Source organism: Osmia lignaria, chromosome 7 (genome assembly GCF_051020975.1).
Source record: "Osmia lignaria lignaria isolate PbOS001 chromosome 7, iyOsmLign1, whole genome shotgun sequence".
In the NCBI taxonomy this organism is placed as follows: domain Eukaryota; kingdom Metazoa; phylum Arthropoda; class Insecta; order Hymenoptera; family Megachilidae; genus Osmia; species Osmia lignaria.
In genome coordinates this window covers 6,216,655-6,234,791 of record NC_135038.1, presented here as the reverse complement: position 1 = coordinate 6,234,791, position 18,137 = coordinate 6,216,655, and the positions used below count along the sequence as shown (strand labels likewise).

The window sequence follows — 18,137 nt, the reverse complement described above, 5'->3', positions numbered from 1 at the left end:
TCATCCTCTCCGAAATAAAATTGAACGTAACAATGGGTACGTTACGTTAGTTATTAGTTTATTAATGCCACATGGCAATACATAATGTACACATTATTTCTCCTCGTCAACAGACTTCCTATTACACAATATTTAATTTGTATAGGTGTTAATTAGTAACATTGCATTTATTATATTCACTTCAGCCTGTTGTATTCTTTCTGGCAAGAAAGTATCACAAAATAATTTCCCATTCTTTCAACGATTATTTAGTATTTGACTTATTCTTTGTGTCTTTAATTCACATTTTTCTGAGGATTAACGACTGCAACTGGTCGCAGTCTTAAGTCGAGTGGAACAACTCGAAACGATCTTACAATAGGGTAACAAACTCGTCGTGGTATTGCACGGAGCGTTTAATGGCCGATTATGCATTGTTAATGTTAGATACTGCTCCGAATACGCGAGTTGTATGCTTTTCAAGAAGAAGAATACAACAAACCACATATATTGCTATACATTTTGGGATGTAAAAAAATTGTAACACTAACAATAGACACGCAGCTAAAGTACAACGTACACAAAAGTTTTGGAATGATACAAATAAACGTAATAACGTTACGATCGGTACCTTATAAATATATGAATATCGTGGACTTTTTTGTATTGGTAAATTCATCGAATACAATTTAATTAAGCTACCAACTTATACAACTAGTAATATGTTTTATACAATCATTTAACTTTTCATTTTTCCATAATATTGTATTTTTAGTTTGGAACTTTGAAGCGAAGTTGTCGACCGTATTGGCAAAACTGCACTTTGTGCAGCATTTTTATATGTTATGTATGTATGCACGTATGTATATATATATATATTTTTTTTTTGTCGAACCTTACAAAGTATATCGCTTAAAAATTGAACGATAGAGTAATTTTGAACATTTCAAAAATTATTGTGCCATGATTTTTACAATTTATCCCGTTTCCTTGTTACGAATACTGTTCGAATTTTGCACATCGGGTCGTCTTTGAACGGAAAAACTTTCGAAACTGGATTCTCTTTTTTTACACGATATCGGAGGGGATTGTTTTTCCGTAACAAGCATTAACAGCGAACGAAATCGATTTTTCGTTATCGTTCGAGGAAGCCTATTCACTGATGTACCTTGAATTGCAAGCCTATTTAAGAAAAGTTTGCAGCAAACGTAACAAAGTTTCGTATCCAGTAGAACGAGTCGACTTTCGTTAAGCTTCTATACATACCGATTGTACTTTTCAGTAGTAACTGATTCTAGTTGAAGAAACTGTTTAAAATTGATCAAGCGATCGCTGCGTTCGATATAACAAAAAAGATAAAATATTTAGTGTCTCTTCATTGCCAGAGTAACACCGTTGGAATTTATGTTCCACGACAGAAGTACGATATCGCGAAAGATAAGTTAAGAGACAAAACTAAACGTGTTGTACCTAACTGGAGATGCCAGTATGAAAAGTAAACGCGACGAATAAAGTAATCGTTTCGTGTTCGTACCAAAGGCCAATTTGACTTCGAAGAACGTATCGAAGAGGATTTCGTAAACGTATTTACAAGTGAAAAAACGCTACGTATCAAAGGAAACTAGTACTGCAACGTTTGAACAGACAATGTAGAGATACAAAGATTAAGTAGTCTATTTTTCGTAACAACGACGACCGAGTCATTTAAGTACTTTGACAAGTACCGAAGATACACGCACGGGAGTACATTAGACGCAATGGCCTTCAGTCTTACAACATGAAATAAACCGAGATACGAGATACGAATAAATGCATGTTCCTGAACTAACATAGTATTCACATAGTATTCGATGTAAATCTCGTGTAAAAAAATAGGTACGCAAGAAAAATTTGCGTGAAAAAAAGTCAAAAGAACAATGTACAACGATGTTAAAAAACAGTATCAAAAGATGCGTCGACGAAAAAAAAAAAAGAAAAAAATAAGAAAAAAATCCACGAAAAACATCAAAAGGAAACCTTACAAATACATAACACCCTGCTTTTTCGAGAGAGGAAAAAAAGAAATATGTATATCGATCTTGACAGTCTGGAAAATATCCACAGCTTTGTTTTTTCTTTTCTCTTTAAATGCGTACTCTCTTCATTTGTAATATTTATAATATTTATATATATATCATTTTGTTTATGTATATTTATATTCATATTCATATTTATATCTATGTAATGTTGTTTATGACAGACGGTGCATTTATGTACAGTTTTAGTCACAATTCCTGACCCTCGAACCACTTTCAACCGAAAGAAGCGTTGAATGCTTGCTTTGGAATTTCAAGATCGAATCTAGACGAAGAATAATACTGATCTCTTTTCGAACGTTAAAAACAAGCACGGACGATCTAAGTCGAAACAATGTGAAAAAGAAGAAAAGCGAAAGGGTTGCTTCTCTCGTAAGCGAACGCGTTCGTTATCGTAGATTGCACTTGCATAGTTCAGCGGTAGAATTTGATGCTCTGTCGTATTGAACGGTGGACATTTCGAAATAGAGAAGACGTATATGTATAAACGAGCATACGAGCTTATTGTCCTGAATAGACTACGAACTTGGTAACTCTGAATCGCAAGTGACGTACGCGTCGAAATTTATCAAAAAGGATACGCGATCGATCGAAACACGGTTTACTTTTCTTCTACTTTTTTTCCCCATTGATTCGACGTTTCCATTATCGGATGAACAGGTATCGATTACAAGTTTCGTGAATTCCATAGACTCGAGATTCTCCGATTGATTTTTTCGATAAATTGTACTACGAAGAAGCGTAAGGCGCCTCGAACAGGAGGCAACTCAGTCTGACGACATAAACCGAGCCAGGAATGATCCAAGTTAGTGGCAAACTGTTAGCTGAGACATCTGGGAAAATCGTAAAAGTAGTCGAGGTAGAAGCCTGCGATGGAACTTTGTACACGAGGGCATCCAGGGCTCGGGGGAACAGTACGCGAATCCAACATACAGTGCTTCTAGTTAAATTAATTCTCATAGAAACCTGCGCAACCCTTTCGTGCGTTTTAATCGAGTATAGGCACCGTTTCCTTTCATTCTTCTTTCATTCGATCCAGTTTCTTCTTCTCCTCTAATGGCATCGCTTAGACACTCTAATCCTTACAACAATCGCTTACGATCTACTTAAAATTACAGTAGGTAATGAGAAGATTCCTATCGTGCGTAATGGGTTCATCATGAATAATTGTCGATTTGGCAGTATGGTAATTTTCTTGTCGCTCAGCGAAAAGGACGATGGTTAAAAATGATCAAAACGAATCTTCTATACGTTCTAACGAACTTCAGTCTGTTACTGTTCATTCTATTTCCTGAAATCGGATAAAAATGAAAACTTTGGAAAATGGAATTTATATTTTCCGTTCGGTTAAAAGGATTGATCAGTTTTTACGATCGTCCTTTAAGCATCTCTGCTGCATTCTCGACTTTTATTACCGAGACTCTCGCAACTCTTCTGTCCTCGATATTCTTAGTCGTAACCACGACGTAAGTACTTTTCGAACGCGTGCTCGATCGGTGTTTCTGACTCGTTCTCAGACGTTACAGCTTTACCACAGACATGGAAGCACTTTTCTTCGACGAATAGGAGAACATTTGTTTGAACTTTTTTTGTTTTGTTTCACGTATCTTTGTGCCGCAAGAAATAACGCGAGGCACACACGATCGAAACGACGATATCCTTCACTCGTTCCCTTACGTTTAAATTATCTAACTGTAAGCAACAACGATTTTCGAGTTTTCGAACGATCGAGTTGGATATGTTTCGGTGATCGAACGTTCGACTATGATCCCTTTCGAATCGTAGATCAATCTCCCGTTCGATCCTATTCGATTAACTCAGTTGTTGGAAAACGTCCAAGTTGCGATTCCCTGTTTTTTGTAAGTTTTCATTATTCTTTTTTTTTCTATTGGTTTTCCTTGTTTTAAACCGTAAAAGAAGTTTCGATAAAGAATATTTCTACAGAGATATGATTGTTTCTACGATTCTGAGCCGTAAACGGTTCTAAACGGCAGTCTTGTCCCGGTTCGTTTATTCGGGGTAAGTTCTTTTCTCTTTTTTTTTTTTTGTTGGATACAATCGAGTGGAACGCGTACGCGATACGATCCGCCGTCGAATACGAAAGCTTTTCGTATATCTTTTGACTGCTGCGACACCACTGACTAAAGATACACTTGGCTAACTACACGGTAATCGCCTTTCTACTGTACCTTTCTCCTCGGAAAGGTATGGCTACGAATGGTACGCGTTATTCCCGGAATCATGATGTAGACTACATACTTACAAACTTACACGATTTTAGCGTCGTACTAGACGCGTCGCACTTTAGCACGTTCCCCTACGTCTCTCTCGTTTCTCTGTCGATCTCTTCTGTCCCTGGTCGAGTCTCTGTCCTCGTGAGTGTCGGGTTGTCAGTTGGCGTAATGATCGAAAGAACCCAAGTATTCCAAACTGGCACGATAGCAGAACTGATACTGGTCCTAGAAAAGCAAACACGGTCGTTGTTATTCGTTCTAAAAGGCAATTGAAAAGACAAGGGAGAACGTACCTCGGTCTGAACCATGGCTGGACGTTGCGTTCGCAATATTCTGACCGTTTGGAAGATGTCGACCACCCCTTCGTACTGCATGCGTTCCAAAACGATGCTCAGCGTGATGAAGACACCCGTCCTACCAACGCCTGCGCTACAGTGCACGGTTATAGGACCGTCCTGACCGAACTGTTCCTTCGTTTTGTGCACCTGTCCGATAAAATCGATGAAACCGTCGCCGGATTTCGGTACACCCTGTTCCGGCCAATCGATGAACTGGAACTGCCTGACCGTGCGGCTCGCTCCGTCCCTAGCATCCGTCACTTTGAACTCACGCAGGATGTACTGAGGCATGTTGTACTCCGCGATCGGATCTACCACGAAACACTGATACCGAATCGACCTGTCGGACGGCCAATACTGATGACACTTCTCTCTGCCCATTTCCTTCAGTTTCGTCAACATAACCACGATCGTTGAGTTGTGCTCCCAGAGCATACGCCAGAAGTCGTCGGTGGTGTCGCAGAGAGGACCCTGGGTGGCGATGTAGGCCCCGCGATATCGGTAACCATCGATCAGACTCGCGTTAATGTAATCCGATCCTTCGATGTTTCGTTGAGGTTGCAAGCATACTCTGGTACACTCGTATGGCAAGATATGGACCAGTCGATTTTTGTGCTTGTTGCAGGGTAGATTCGCCGATATAAATCGCGACGAGTCCACCTTGATGTTGGACAGTTTCTTAAACTCCAGCTCCATACCGGTTATATTGTCGAGCTCGGGCTGCATCAGCTTCTGGATGTGGGAGTGTAAATTTCTCGCAGGCACTTCCGTGTTACCGCAGATCACCGCCTCGTAAAGAGCGTCGTGAATGAATATGTACTGATCCTCGGTTTGTACCATGTAGTTCCTTTGGGCGCGAAGGCAAGTCACGTGGCCGTATATGTCGATCATTTTCTCGTGTTTTATCCGTTCGAGCATCGAATCGATGACGATGAAGCAACCGGTCCGCCCGACACCGGCGCTACAGTGCACGATCAACGGCCCGCTCTCGGGTGGATTCAACGATCTGACTCTACGTAGGAACTGCAAGAACGGGGCTGGATGCTCGGGAACGCCGTGATCCGGCCAGGCTGTGAACTGTAGCTGCTTTATCTCGCGTCTCTCCGAGTAACCGGCTCGAGATATTTGGAATGTTCGAATGCAATAGGTAGCCAATTCTTGAACGTCGGTAATCGTGATCGTCATCAAACCGTACGTCTCGGAACCTCTGCTAGGCCAATACTGATCACACTTGATCCTCGTCCTTTCCTCCAGTTTCGTCATCATAACGATCGTGCTCGATCTCAGTTCCCAACACATCCGCCAAAAATCACCGAACGTTTCTTGCAGCGGTCCTTGAGTGGCTACGTACGCGTTCTGTTTCCTGTAACCGTCGCAGTAGTTGGCGTTTATGTAATCCGTGCCCGATATGCCGTCGATCGTTTGCAAGATCACCCTGGAATGATCGTAGGCGATCACGTTCGCGTAACGATTCTTCGACGCGTTTACTTCCATGTTCGAGTGGTCCCAAGTGAATTGTTGCCCCGGCTCGATCGATTCGTACTCCTGACTGAATTTTAGATTGTCGTTCGCTTTCAAACGTTCGATGTGATTTCCTAGCTCGCTAATAGGAATAGGTGGATGAGATGCCATGCCGGGCGTTTGGAAATTCAGACGGCGCATCTCGACCGGATCGGAGGGTGCGTGATTCGAGCTGATGTCCGCGGCCATCAACGGACGAGTTACAGCCGCTTGATCCGGTGCTTTGCAGGGTTGTCTTCGCCTGAAGCAAGATTATCAAACGTCAAAAATATGCCTACATCGAACGCATCGGAATGCTGGACTTTGATTCTTTTTATTCGATCGAAAATGTGTCGGAATTAGGCAAACATTACGCGATGGAGTTAGTCACGAATCGTTCGCAGCTGTTTGTAACAGTTAACGTTGTTAGAAGCGCAAAAGCTTGCCGTTTAAAACGGTTTTTGTTCTGCGCCGCACAGTGGGAATAATCTGTTTCAGGGGCCAAAAATCTATAACTTTTGAAGGAATGAAGATAAAGTAATATTTCTTTTTTCTTTAATGAAGTTGAAGTATTTTTCATTACTTAAGTAACATTAAATACGTTATTCATGTTAAATGATACTTACAAAAGACAAATTTAAAAAAAAAAAAAAAAAAAAAAAAATGGGAACCAAGGATTTGAACCGATGACCTTCAGATTGCGAGGCATGGATCTGCTCCGTGGTTAAACACATGACACGCAATCTAAAGGTCCTCGGTTCAAATCCTTGGTTCTCAACATGTTTTTTTTTTTTTTTTTTTTTTCATGATAATTTGTCTCTTTTTAAATAACTAAAATTCTATATAATTCTAAACTAAAATTCTATATTCTATTTTGAATAACTTAAATTCTATAAAAACTGCAGGGTATGTAATTACTTATTAATAAATGCAATGATTATAACACAACTGTAATAGTTATTCAAAAAGAGACAAATTATCATTAAAAAAAAAAAAAAAAAAACATGTTGGGAACCAAGGATTTGAACCGGGGAACTCTAGATTGCGAGTTGTACGTGTGAGTTTGTCATACTTTAGAATATAAGGAGTAACTAATTGTAATTATTAATATCTTTTAAACAATTAGCCGTCTGCCCCCGAAAGGGGGTATAGGCGTGTTCAGCTCGACGAGCTCTGCAAGCTGGCAAAGTTTCATTAATAAGTGAGTGTAACACTTGGGTAGTTCTCCGTATTAGTTAATTAACTAACACAATAACGTTACGCACCTACTATTTAAAATTTAAAAATATCATAAATCTCCTCTGGCAAATTCCTTTTGAATATCCTTTATCTTTTGCTGCATCCTTAAAGACGATATTAATGGATCCGATAAAGCAAGCATAATACAAATGAGATCTTGGTTGATTTTTTCTCTGGATACTTTACACGTGTTATTGAGTCTTAGTCTTTGGTATTCTTTCTGATTGACCTCCTGTGCTTCTTCGGATAATTCTCCAATTGCAGTAAAATCACACTTTATTAATGGCCAAAGTTTGTTACATAAATATTCTTTAAACTCGTAAATTATTTGGTTATAGACGAATATAATTCGTTGTATACGGGTCAATAACACACTGTACAATAATACTACATTAACAGCTCTAGGTAATTATAGTAACTACAAATAAATAGTTTTGTATATACTTGGTTCATTCTATCCTAAAAGACTCAAAGTTTAATTATTAAAAAAAAAAAAGAACACAAAAAAAAAGTGTTGCCGTATTTAATTTTATTTAATTGACTTAAGTTGCTTCACCTATTTGAATTTCAAAATTATATTACTCAAAAATAAAAGCTCCTGGAAAAGAAATCTTTTGTATTCATTATTGTGAATAATTAAATTTTTTTGGAAACCCAGAATAATCGATTTTTGGCTCACGGAATCTGGTGTTCTTCCCACTGTGCGTCGATACGACTTTTCGTTCGCGAGATATGCTCCCTCGAACCGAAACATCATTTAAAACACTTTAATATAGCTGTCTCGTTCGCGCGATCGGACCTCGCACTCGTACGCGGCACTGACCTATCCCCTGGCTAGGAGTGAACGCGCGCGCTGGTCAGCTGCTGACTCAGCCTTCCTTTCTTTTTTTTCCTCCTACTTTTATCGCGTGTACGCGCTTCCAGGAAAAAAATGTGGGTCAGTTTATTTCTCAGAATTTCAACGCCATTCATCATCCATCTTGTATTAGCTCGAACGGTAAGCTTTAAAGTCTTATATTTCGGGATCTAATTCGCGTATCTTATTGAAACAATATGCACCACCAACGGCAACCTTTTCTCTACCATTTCGTCGGCTTTAAGTCGTTCTAACGAATAGCAGCTAACTAGAAAAATTTGTATAAACAAGTCAAAGTCTCGCTGCAGCGTTACGGTAAAGCGACGAGGATACTTACTTTTTAATGACGAACAGAAGTACAAGGAACACACTGACCATCAGCGCAGCTATTATCGGGCCAACTACCCAAACCATCCCAGGCTCTTGACCGCTGGTTTTAACCGATACCTCTGGATTTCCATCGACCGGAGTGTTGGGATTAGGACGGCGGGGTGGTTCGCCAGGTGGTACTTCTCGCATGTCGAGCGACAAGTACTCGGAGAAGGGCGACGAAGTGTACAGATGCTGGAAAATAAAATGTTTATGTACCATTTCCACTGTTTTTTCGATAACCTTTTATCCTTACCTTCCTCGGCGTGTCCACCACGGCACGAACAAATATCCTGTAACGTTTGTTCTTCTCGAGCTTCCTGTTCTCGTAACCCTCGTAGATATCCCCGCTGCCCAGGTGGAACGTGTACGGAATATCTCTGTGCGGAAATTTCGCGGCGATATAAGGCGCGTTGTCCCTTTCTTGCTTGGCTCCTTTGCCCGCGATCATGTCCTCGGTTAACTCGTCCGGTTGCTTGTCAGCCGTCGACTTGTCTTCGGGCACCACGATCAAATAATAATGCGAGATCGGTCCGTATTCCTCGGAGGCTTGCGGTAGAATCACCTGAATCTCTTCGCCGTTCACCACCCCGTAAAAATCTGGCTTTACCATCGGCTTCGGCGCTGCCATTTGCGTGGTGACCGTGATTTTCGCCGGTGGTCGGTACTGACCATCGCGAGGTACCGCGCTCACGTTCACGTTGTACGTGGTGAACGGTTGCAGCTCGTTTATCGTCTTGGTCGTCACCGACGGATCTAACAGCAACTGTCTACGTGTCACGATCTGGGTTTGGGTGATACCCTGCGAGTCGACGAACTCCTTCACAGCGTCGAACGACACTTTGTAGTTCATCGGGTTCAGCCTGATAGGCGGTGTCCAGGAGAGTGTCATGGAATGGGTGGAGGAGTCTGGTGCTCTCAGATTCAACGGCACGTCTTCCGGCTTTACTTTGACCGTAACCTTCTCGCTGAGTCTACCGAGACCGCTCTTGTACCTGGCGGCAACCGTGATCGCGTACTGAGTAAACTTTTCCAAGTTAACCAAATCAGCGGACTCGGTCAGCCCGACGGTTTTCTGTTTCCATTCGTCCAGATCCTCGACCGCGGTGGTCGTGTAGAAGATTTGATAGCCGACGATCTTGCCGCGATTTGGCACCGGTTCCCACCAAACTTCCACGCTCGTGTCCGACGTGGCAACCGCTTTCACGGACAACGGGGCCCGACCGATATCTTTCTCCGTTATTATCGTGATTTTCTCTGAATATGGACCGCTGCCTCTCGATGTGTACGCTCTTACGTGGAACACGTACTCCGTGTTCTCTTCTAAATTCGTGAAAACCGCCCTGGTCTTTGTCGTGTTTCTGTCGATGGTCGTCGAATGATCGTTCTTCTTATTAAACTGAACGTCGTAACCGATTATCTGACCGTTTCTGTGCTGTCGCAGAGGTTTGTCCCAGGTCACGCACACGGTATCGGGAGTTTGGAAGAAATAGGAGAGATTCGTCGGAGGACCGGTCGGTTCTCCTTCGGGACTGAACCAATATCGTACCGTCTCTTGACCGAAACCGATCGCGTTCTGTCCAGCAACCCTAAACTCGTAATCCACGCCTCTCTCCTCTGCGATTCAAACGCGAGGTTAATGGGAAATTGAAATTTCTTAATACGAAAAACGTCGACAGATTCTTACCCAGATCCTTGATCTTGTAGGTGTGCTGACTAGTGTCTTGAATGAATTCCTCTTTCAACGTCTGATTCTTAATTCCGTACCTGATTCTGTAACCTAGCAGATTACCGTAGGTTTGCGTAGGTTGCGCCCACTCGAGCTCCAACACGACGGGGTCTCTGGACAAAACTCTGGAAAAGGATACGTTTTCTCGCGTGATTAGCGAGTCGAGTGTTTCGCCGACTATCAAAGGACGAGACGTACTTAACGTTAACTTGAGGCCGATTTGGTACACCACCGGGGGTTCGAACGTGAACCGGGGTCGAACGATCGCCATCCCCTTTTCTCGTGAGCGCAGCGACCTGCACCGAGTATCGTGTGTCCGGTTGCAGACCGGTAATGTTCACTTCCAGAACGCCGTCTTCCTGAACGTCGCGTCGTATCGGCTCGTTCAACAAATCCTTTCCCTAAACGCAGATCCGCGACTCCCGTTAATCGAAATTTGCCTTTTCCACCCTGGTACCACTCACCTCTTCCCTCACTTCCTGCACGTGTATATGATAACCTCTTATCACGCCGTTTTGTTCCTTCGATTTCGGTGGTTTCCATTCGACGTGTATCGCGGTCGAATTGATCGGCGTAGCTTTCACGTCTTGAGGATCTCCCGGAACTGGAACGCAACGTACAGTTAATCGATGTCCTTTACGCTCGACGGTTTATCGCACACCCAGTCGCACGTTCACGTACACGTAATCGCAATCACACGTAAAAGGGGGTGGGGGGGAATATAATGATTAAATAATATCGTAACGAGACGGTAAAATCTGCAAAATAAACGTAAAATTTTAACGACAACTGAACGAAACAAAAAACGAGATAATTTGTCGAGCGTGTCCGTCGTAAGCACGGTCTGATGAAAAGCTATTTAAAATTCAGTATGTACTTTCCGCTACGATACGTAAATCGTTATATTCGTTTAAATCAAACGTGACAATGAAAAAAAGAAAAAAACGATTACGTCAATAAAATTTGTAGGTACTTGTATCGTTTAGTCCGTTATTGGTCGTCAAACGTTTGTAAGTTCGTAATAAAGATAAAGATCGTAGCAAAAAGTATGACAAATCAAAGCGTCGTATTGCAATTAAGAATTGCGAGCGAGAAACGAAAAATAGAAGAAAAAGAACGTAAACGTGGAAGAGGAACGAGAGAGTAAAGAAAAATTAACGGAGAAAATATACATGCCACCAATCGCACACGGACAAAACAACGTACAAACAATATTACGAGGTACGCGGTACCTCATGCTCTACGTCCTTACGGTACGATAATCCTCCATTTGAATACCAATAATATATGATTGATTTTTTTTTCTTTTCTTTTCTTTTTTTATTATGCATTCGATTCGAGGACGCGAATATACGAGACGCGCGGATAAAATACGTGATTTGCCGGCGCGGTTACGTTGGACGATAATGCTATACACGGCAATATTGGAGAGTCCATGACGAAACGAAGCAGTTTTACACGCACGTATCATATGCGTACAACATGTGCGGCGATCTACGATCATTGGTGCTGGGTGTGGATGAAAACTGTGCCAACAGAATCGTGCATTCGTGTTTTTCGTTAAAACGTGCAAGGGTAACAAAATGTATCTCGTGTATTTACAGTTACCCACATCGATAAGCCGCTTCGATATAATTTCTCGCGAACGTTGCTACATCGTCTCCCTTGTTTCTTTTTTTTTTTCCCTGTACGTTTCGACAAGTTTTCAAACGTATTCTATTTTTTTTTTCTCTATTTTTTTATTTTTTCTTTTTTTCTTTTCATTTTATTTTATTTTATTTGTTTTCACAAACTGCGTTTGTTTCTCGGCACGACGTTTCTGTCTCGTGCACATTTTCATCGGCGATAGACGATATACGATAGACGATGCTGTGTACTATCTCTCATGGACGGTCCAGTATCCGGCACCGGAAATGTCATCGGCATTACACAGAAAAAGAAAAAACAAGAACGAAACAACGATCGTGATTGAAACGTAAAAACGAAAGGAAACTTCAGCAATGTCTACGTACTTCTAGTTTCGCACGCAATTCGAAACAATCACTGCAGCCTCTACGCATTTAGTCTGGCAGAAAATGAAAAATGCGTTGCAAGGGAAAAAGGTACCGGCAAAAGAAAAGCTAAACAAACACACGACTGCTGTACGCGAAGAAGAAGAAGAAGTTTCATCCCCACCCTTGGGTCAACCAAATTTCTCCTCTATACTTGCAATTTTACACGCGCACGATTAATTAACAATCACGAATTACGGTCACAATAAGATCGCTATGCAGCGCAAAAAACAAAATTCAGCGAGCGCGTAGTCGCAGCGTTTTATTGCGCGTAAACGATTATCACTTCGATTTACGTGTCTGCTCTTGCAGCAGCGGCAACAAAAAGTTGGTAAAAAAATGACATCTCCAAAACGGTCTCTCGCAGTGAGACAAAAACAAAAGGATATGCGAAAAAATAGACGGAAAAGAGAACAAAAATATATAGATAACGATCAAGTAGGAAGAAAATTCATGGCACAACTCGAGACGAGCTAAGGGATACTCACTTTTTACAGCTGCGCCCCAAAAGTCGCCAAAAAAGTGGGAAAAAAAAAAATCTCGTAAAAATTCGTGTCAAATTTTTCACGTATAATTGGGTATTGAGTTATTAAATATTTAATAATATTTAGGCATATCAGTGGGTAGCATACTACTGATTATTATCAACGTCAACATGGCTTCTTTTACAGCTATTCTTTATGCTTTGATTTAATAGACAAAAAAAAAAACGATAGGGGGTGTCGGGTTGGGGTGGCGTGTGATAATAATTTTCGTCTGTTTCGCTGGTGAAACACGCACACGCGCACTCGCTCTATCCTTCGTTCCCTCCCTCCCACGCGCTCCATTCCAATCGTAACCTTTTCTGCTCTATCCGCAGATATTTTTTTTCTTTCTTTTTTTCTTTTTTTTTTTTGCCGCTCTGACGAAAAATGTCGGTGGAGAAAAATTCTCTATTCGAATCGATCGTTAAATCGAACAAAATATCGCTTGCTCCTCGGTTGCAGTTGGTCGCAGAGAGGCGGGAGATGTGAGAATATCTTTTTCTTTTCTTTCATCTGGCATGCGCAATCACTACTCCAAATATGAAATAACTAAAGGCTCGTGTCCACCTGCCCCCTGCCGCCGAGAGAAAGACCTTTCGTTTCTTTTGCGCGCGACTCGTTTACCGACTCACTTTCCTCAACCGTGAAAAACGTATCGGAACTCGCCACCGAGGGGGACGCAACGCAAAGAAAGATAGACAGAGGCAAAAAACAGGGTTAGAGATTAAATGAAGAATGAACGAACGGAAGAAAGAAACGAAACATTCCGTCGTTTCCCTCGTCGCGGCACGAGGCATCGAGAGGGAAGACCTATGATAAAGTGTCTACCGAAAAGAAAGCTATAGGAAGGAGAAACCATAACAAGTAACAAGAATGGATCGGAATGTACCGTGATGGTTTGGCTGGTGTGAAAACCGAAAGGATCTCGATGTAAAGCTACGTGTGTATTTAAAGGGAGGAACAAGGAGATGATTCTGGTACGCGGTTCGTCCGTGTTGCTCGTACGGAAAAAATTCCCGAATAAGTTGATAAGGATATGCGAGCGGGGAATGTATTCGAGGAAAAATTGTTCTGTTTTCGCAACTCCAAAAAGTCACCCGCAAAAAACGGTAGCTCGATGAAAAAAATATCCATTATATTTATATTTTCATTTTCCTGGGCAGTGGTAGTAGCGGTGGTAATGGTGGTGGTGGTGGAAGAATTTTTCTTTTTTTCCAAAGAGAGAGTGAGAGAGAAAGGGGTCAGAGAGACGGTCCTTTTTTCCCGAGCCCGGTCAAAAATATTTCCGTCCCTCTTCTATTCCCTTTTGTTTTACCAGCAGCATCCATCCGCGCATTCACCCATGCAAAAATCACAAAATTCTTCGCAAAATACGCACGTGGGTACGACCGTGAAATGACGCGGATCGGTTTTCGGACCGGTCGACTCGTGAGTGCACGGCACGCGAACTACATAATCGGATTTCCGGTTCGGTTTCTCGACTGTTGATTTTATCTGCGGTGCCAATGGATCGGAGCAAAGGAGATCGAAAGGGAGAAACATGCGTTTGTTAGGGTCTCCGGGGGAAGAATGACATGACTGGGGGTTGAAAAAAGAAACTAAAAGGAACGTTGATCCCTTTTTCGATACTCTATCATCACAGGGACGTTAAACGATACGATAGAAACCGCAACTTTTCTGACAGATCAAAATACAAACGTAAAAGACATACACATACAGAGTGGTATAACTTTTTCTGGATACCTAGGAAAAGACGTAGAAATATCAATACACGACATAAAAATGTAATACGTACGCAATAATACATAATATATAGATATATATATATATAGAGAGAGATGTAAAGAACGTATCGTACATACCGAATAAAATAGTAGTTTAATATCAAAGATACGATGGTAAACTTACAGAGAGACAGAATATGGAAAAATAGGTCGGTGAAGTTGCATGCAGAGAGCAAAGGGTGCACGTATAGATAATATAGTAGAGAAGGACTGGTGTGGTGGTATCATTCCAACGAGCTTAGCCAGTGTAAAGAATTAACGAAATCCCGTATTTAGGATCCATCGGTATTTCGGTATTCGTATCGAGCTAACAGAGGATTCGTACAACGAGAATTTCGCTTGCACCGATTCGACTCGGTGTCACGGAGAGATCTTTGAAAATCCTCTTCCGTATCGAAGCGAAACTTCGTCGTCGTTAACTCACCTCCGCGTCGAACACGAATCCGTTTGTTTGCTTGTGGCCACGGACTCGTCGTGGCTTTCGAACAAACGTAGCAAGGTAACGAAGAAGATTGCATGGATATTGGTATTCAAATGTTTCAAAGTGAAATCGGTTTCGCGACGTTTCCCTTCGTTCACGACCGGGCTACTACGTCTCGACGGATGAAACGCGCGCACAGGAGGAATACGATCCTCGATCGCGAGGTGTTCGTTCGCGAGATACACGCCTGCGCTTCGATTCCTCCAGTCATCGATCCTTTCAATCGCGATCTTTCTCCTGCTTTTCACGCGACTCCTCGACGTCGTCGACGTTTACTCTCGCATCCCGTACTCTTTTACGCACTCGCTCACGCATTCACTCATGCACCTGTTCGCGATGATCGCGAAACGCTCATCACGTCTCATCCTATAAATTGAACAACATTGGCAAAAGCGTCCAAGAAACGTCGAGATCGATTGGCGATCATTTCGAAAGGGTGCGAGGTTCAAAGATTGCACGACAATCGATAGTGGGGGTGCGGGTGCTTTTGCTTGAGAAGGGTGCTCTCAGTGCTGGTGCTCGGCACGATATATCGCGTCGACTATGGCGATTGATATTTTAAACGGGTGAATATACAAATTACGGTGCGTTGCGAAATATTACGGTGCTCTTCAATACGAACGAACGAACGAACGAACGAACTGATCAATCGATGTATCGGGTGCGCATACAGTCGCAGTCACGCGTGCACGCACGAAGCGAAGAAAATCGCGATCGAGCGCACCCTCTTGCCCACGGAAGCGTCCTCCTACGTGCAGGCGTGTGCTTTTAAGCGTTCGGCTGTGCTTTTCAATCTCTTTCTTATAGCAGGACGCTGCGGCAAGGCGTGCGCGTCAATACGTATCCCCCCCCCCCATCCCTTTATCATCTTATTCTTGATCGATCTTTTCGACCCTCTGGTCGTGCGTGACACGCGCGCGCGACTCGACATGCGTGCGTGGTGGGTGCGAGATCAAAACACGGTGCCCGCTGGAAAAACAATAGATACTTTAAACCGGTGCCCGTGCACACATTTACAACGATGCGAACAGTACGTATCGGTGATAGGTTTGAAATCTAATCATAGTAGATATATATATATATATATAGATGTAATATAGTGGTGGTGGTAGTCTAGCGGCGACACTAACAATAACGAACGAGATAGACGTATAATACGTATATATACGGCGGTGAACTTTTGTGCTTGACAATGTGCGAGCTTACACGGCAGGGTGCTTTCAGCAGTGCTTTTTATCGTTCCGTCTCGCTTTGCCGAGTCTGCTGTTAGAGGGTGGACGAACGGGTCTGGGTGGATCGGTCGGTCCGTAAACGGGACAATGCGTGGGGAGGAAAGTAGGAGTCGGAGGGCTCCGGTGAAACGAAAGAGGATCCTGGCCGTTCCGTGGATACCGAGTGCAGAAGGTTCGAAGGGAACGTCGTTAGAGACGCGTTCGTACGACTTTTCCACCGACAACGACACCTCCACGATACTTCTCGCAACGAACGATTCCGATTTCTCGCGTACGACCAAGGTCTTTGATTATTTTTCAAGACAAAAGACCTACGCGTCTTTTCTTTCCTGTGTCGTACGACGCGTCCTAGATCACAGAGAGCCAGAGACGGACTAAAGGATATACCGTTCCGATTTCTTCCCATCGATACCGGCATCGTGTCCTTTCTCCACCTCCCCGCGAATGGTCAATCGAGGCTTGATAATTGGGAACGAGGGAGTTGAAAAACGTATTTACCATGCTGGGATGGGTGACGGCGCCGAGCGTGCGGTACCAAACGGGAAACGGATAGGATGGATTCGAAATAAAAAGCAAAATCTCTTCATGCATCGGCATGCCATTCATAGGAAAAAGGGTTGATCGCGATCATGGGCAATGGTCGCGCAGACTCGACGTAGCTCGACGGTATATTTTTTTAGGGTTGCGGAAAAGTTTGTTTCGGCATGGATTCGAAGGACGGAATCGTTGGTGAGATTGTCGAGAGGTTTGTATTCGGAACGATTCGTGGGACGGTGATTTTTCGGTGAAATCGAGGAATCGTTAAACAAACGAAGGCATGCTCTAAACATGTGCAAACAATAGGTAGAACTAAATCTTAACTAAAGACAGAAGAGCCTTATATATCAGAGAGATATAGAAATATATATATATGTATATACACATATATATTGCATGTGAAATATATATGTATATAGCGAAAACAGTGCGTTATATAAATATACATATATATATGTATAGAGAGATAGATAGATAGATAGAGATAGAGAGAGATAGAGAGAGATCTTGTATGGTGTATTCGTGTACATGTGTGTGATACATACGCTTGTTGTTTTTTATTTTATATATATACGTAAGCGTTTCATCGGCAAGCTGCCGTTCTCGTTCACAGACGTCATTTTCATTTCGCGAGCAAACCCCACGTATAATTGTTCTTTAATTAATCCCGTTAATTTTAAAACGATGAAAATAAAGCTGTGAACGTGTCTAGACGGTCAGCTTCGCCTCTCTATCTTCGTAACACGTGGCAATAATGAGTCAACGAACTAAAGAGAGAAACGAAACATCTTTACTGACGTGACCACGGTTACCGTCAGAAAGAACATTTAGTGTAATGAGTACATATCATTAGACAGTCGTTGTATTACGTTAGTGCGAGTAGATCTTAAAAACTAGCTGTTCAAAACCTGGATCATCCTCCTGCAAATGCTTTAAGGAAAGACAAAAACACGTGAATGAGTATAATTAAGTATTAGTTAACGTGTTAAAATGAGTATTCAAGTTTCTTTTTTTTAAAGTGGGGCTTGGAGTTGAAAAAAAAAAAAAATACCAACGGCAACGAACAAAGGGTGAGTTGCGATTAGGCCCTGTAAAAACGATAAGAAGATAACGTTTCTCGTTTTAATTGAATTCTTTATCTTTTTTTTTCTTAGTTTCATTTTTTAAGGGCTTTTTCGTCACGTTATAGCTGAGCTCAAAAATCGGTTA

At 42.2% G+C, this 18,137-nt stretch overlaps 1 protein-coding gene across 9 annotated transcripts in view; it reads right to left on the bottom strand.

The window, feature by feature from the left end:
• Positions 1-839: 839 nt before the first annotated feature.
• Positions 840-18,137, bottom strand: part of Lar (tyrosine-protein phosphatase Lar) — a 211,325-nt gene continuing 194,027 nt past the window's right edge. For 8 of the 9 annotated variants that reach the window (XM_076689199.1, XM_034324873.2, XM_034324872.2 and 5 more), the window contains 7 exons: positions 10,784-10,923; positions 10,518-10,720; positions 10,278-10,444; positions 8,847-10,207; positions 8,559-8,785; positions 4,582-6,388; positions 840-4,513 (listed from right to left, as the gene is read on the bottom strand). In XM_076689199.1, coding sequence (XP_076545314.1) covers positions 4,445-4,513; positions 4,582-6,388; positions 8,559-8,785; positions 8,847-10,207; positions 10,278-10,444; positions 10,518-10,720; positions 10,784-10,923 — 3,974 coding nt within the window. In that variant the 3' untranslated portion in view covers positions 840-4,444. Of the gene's footprint in view, positions 4,514-4,581; positions 6,389-7,152; positions 8,490-8,558; positions 8,786-8,846; positions 10,208-10,277; positions 10,445-10,517; positions 10,721-10,783; positions 10,924-18,137 lie in introns of those variants that run through there. The other variant, XM_034324881.2, reaches the window with a different exon arrangement.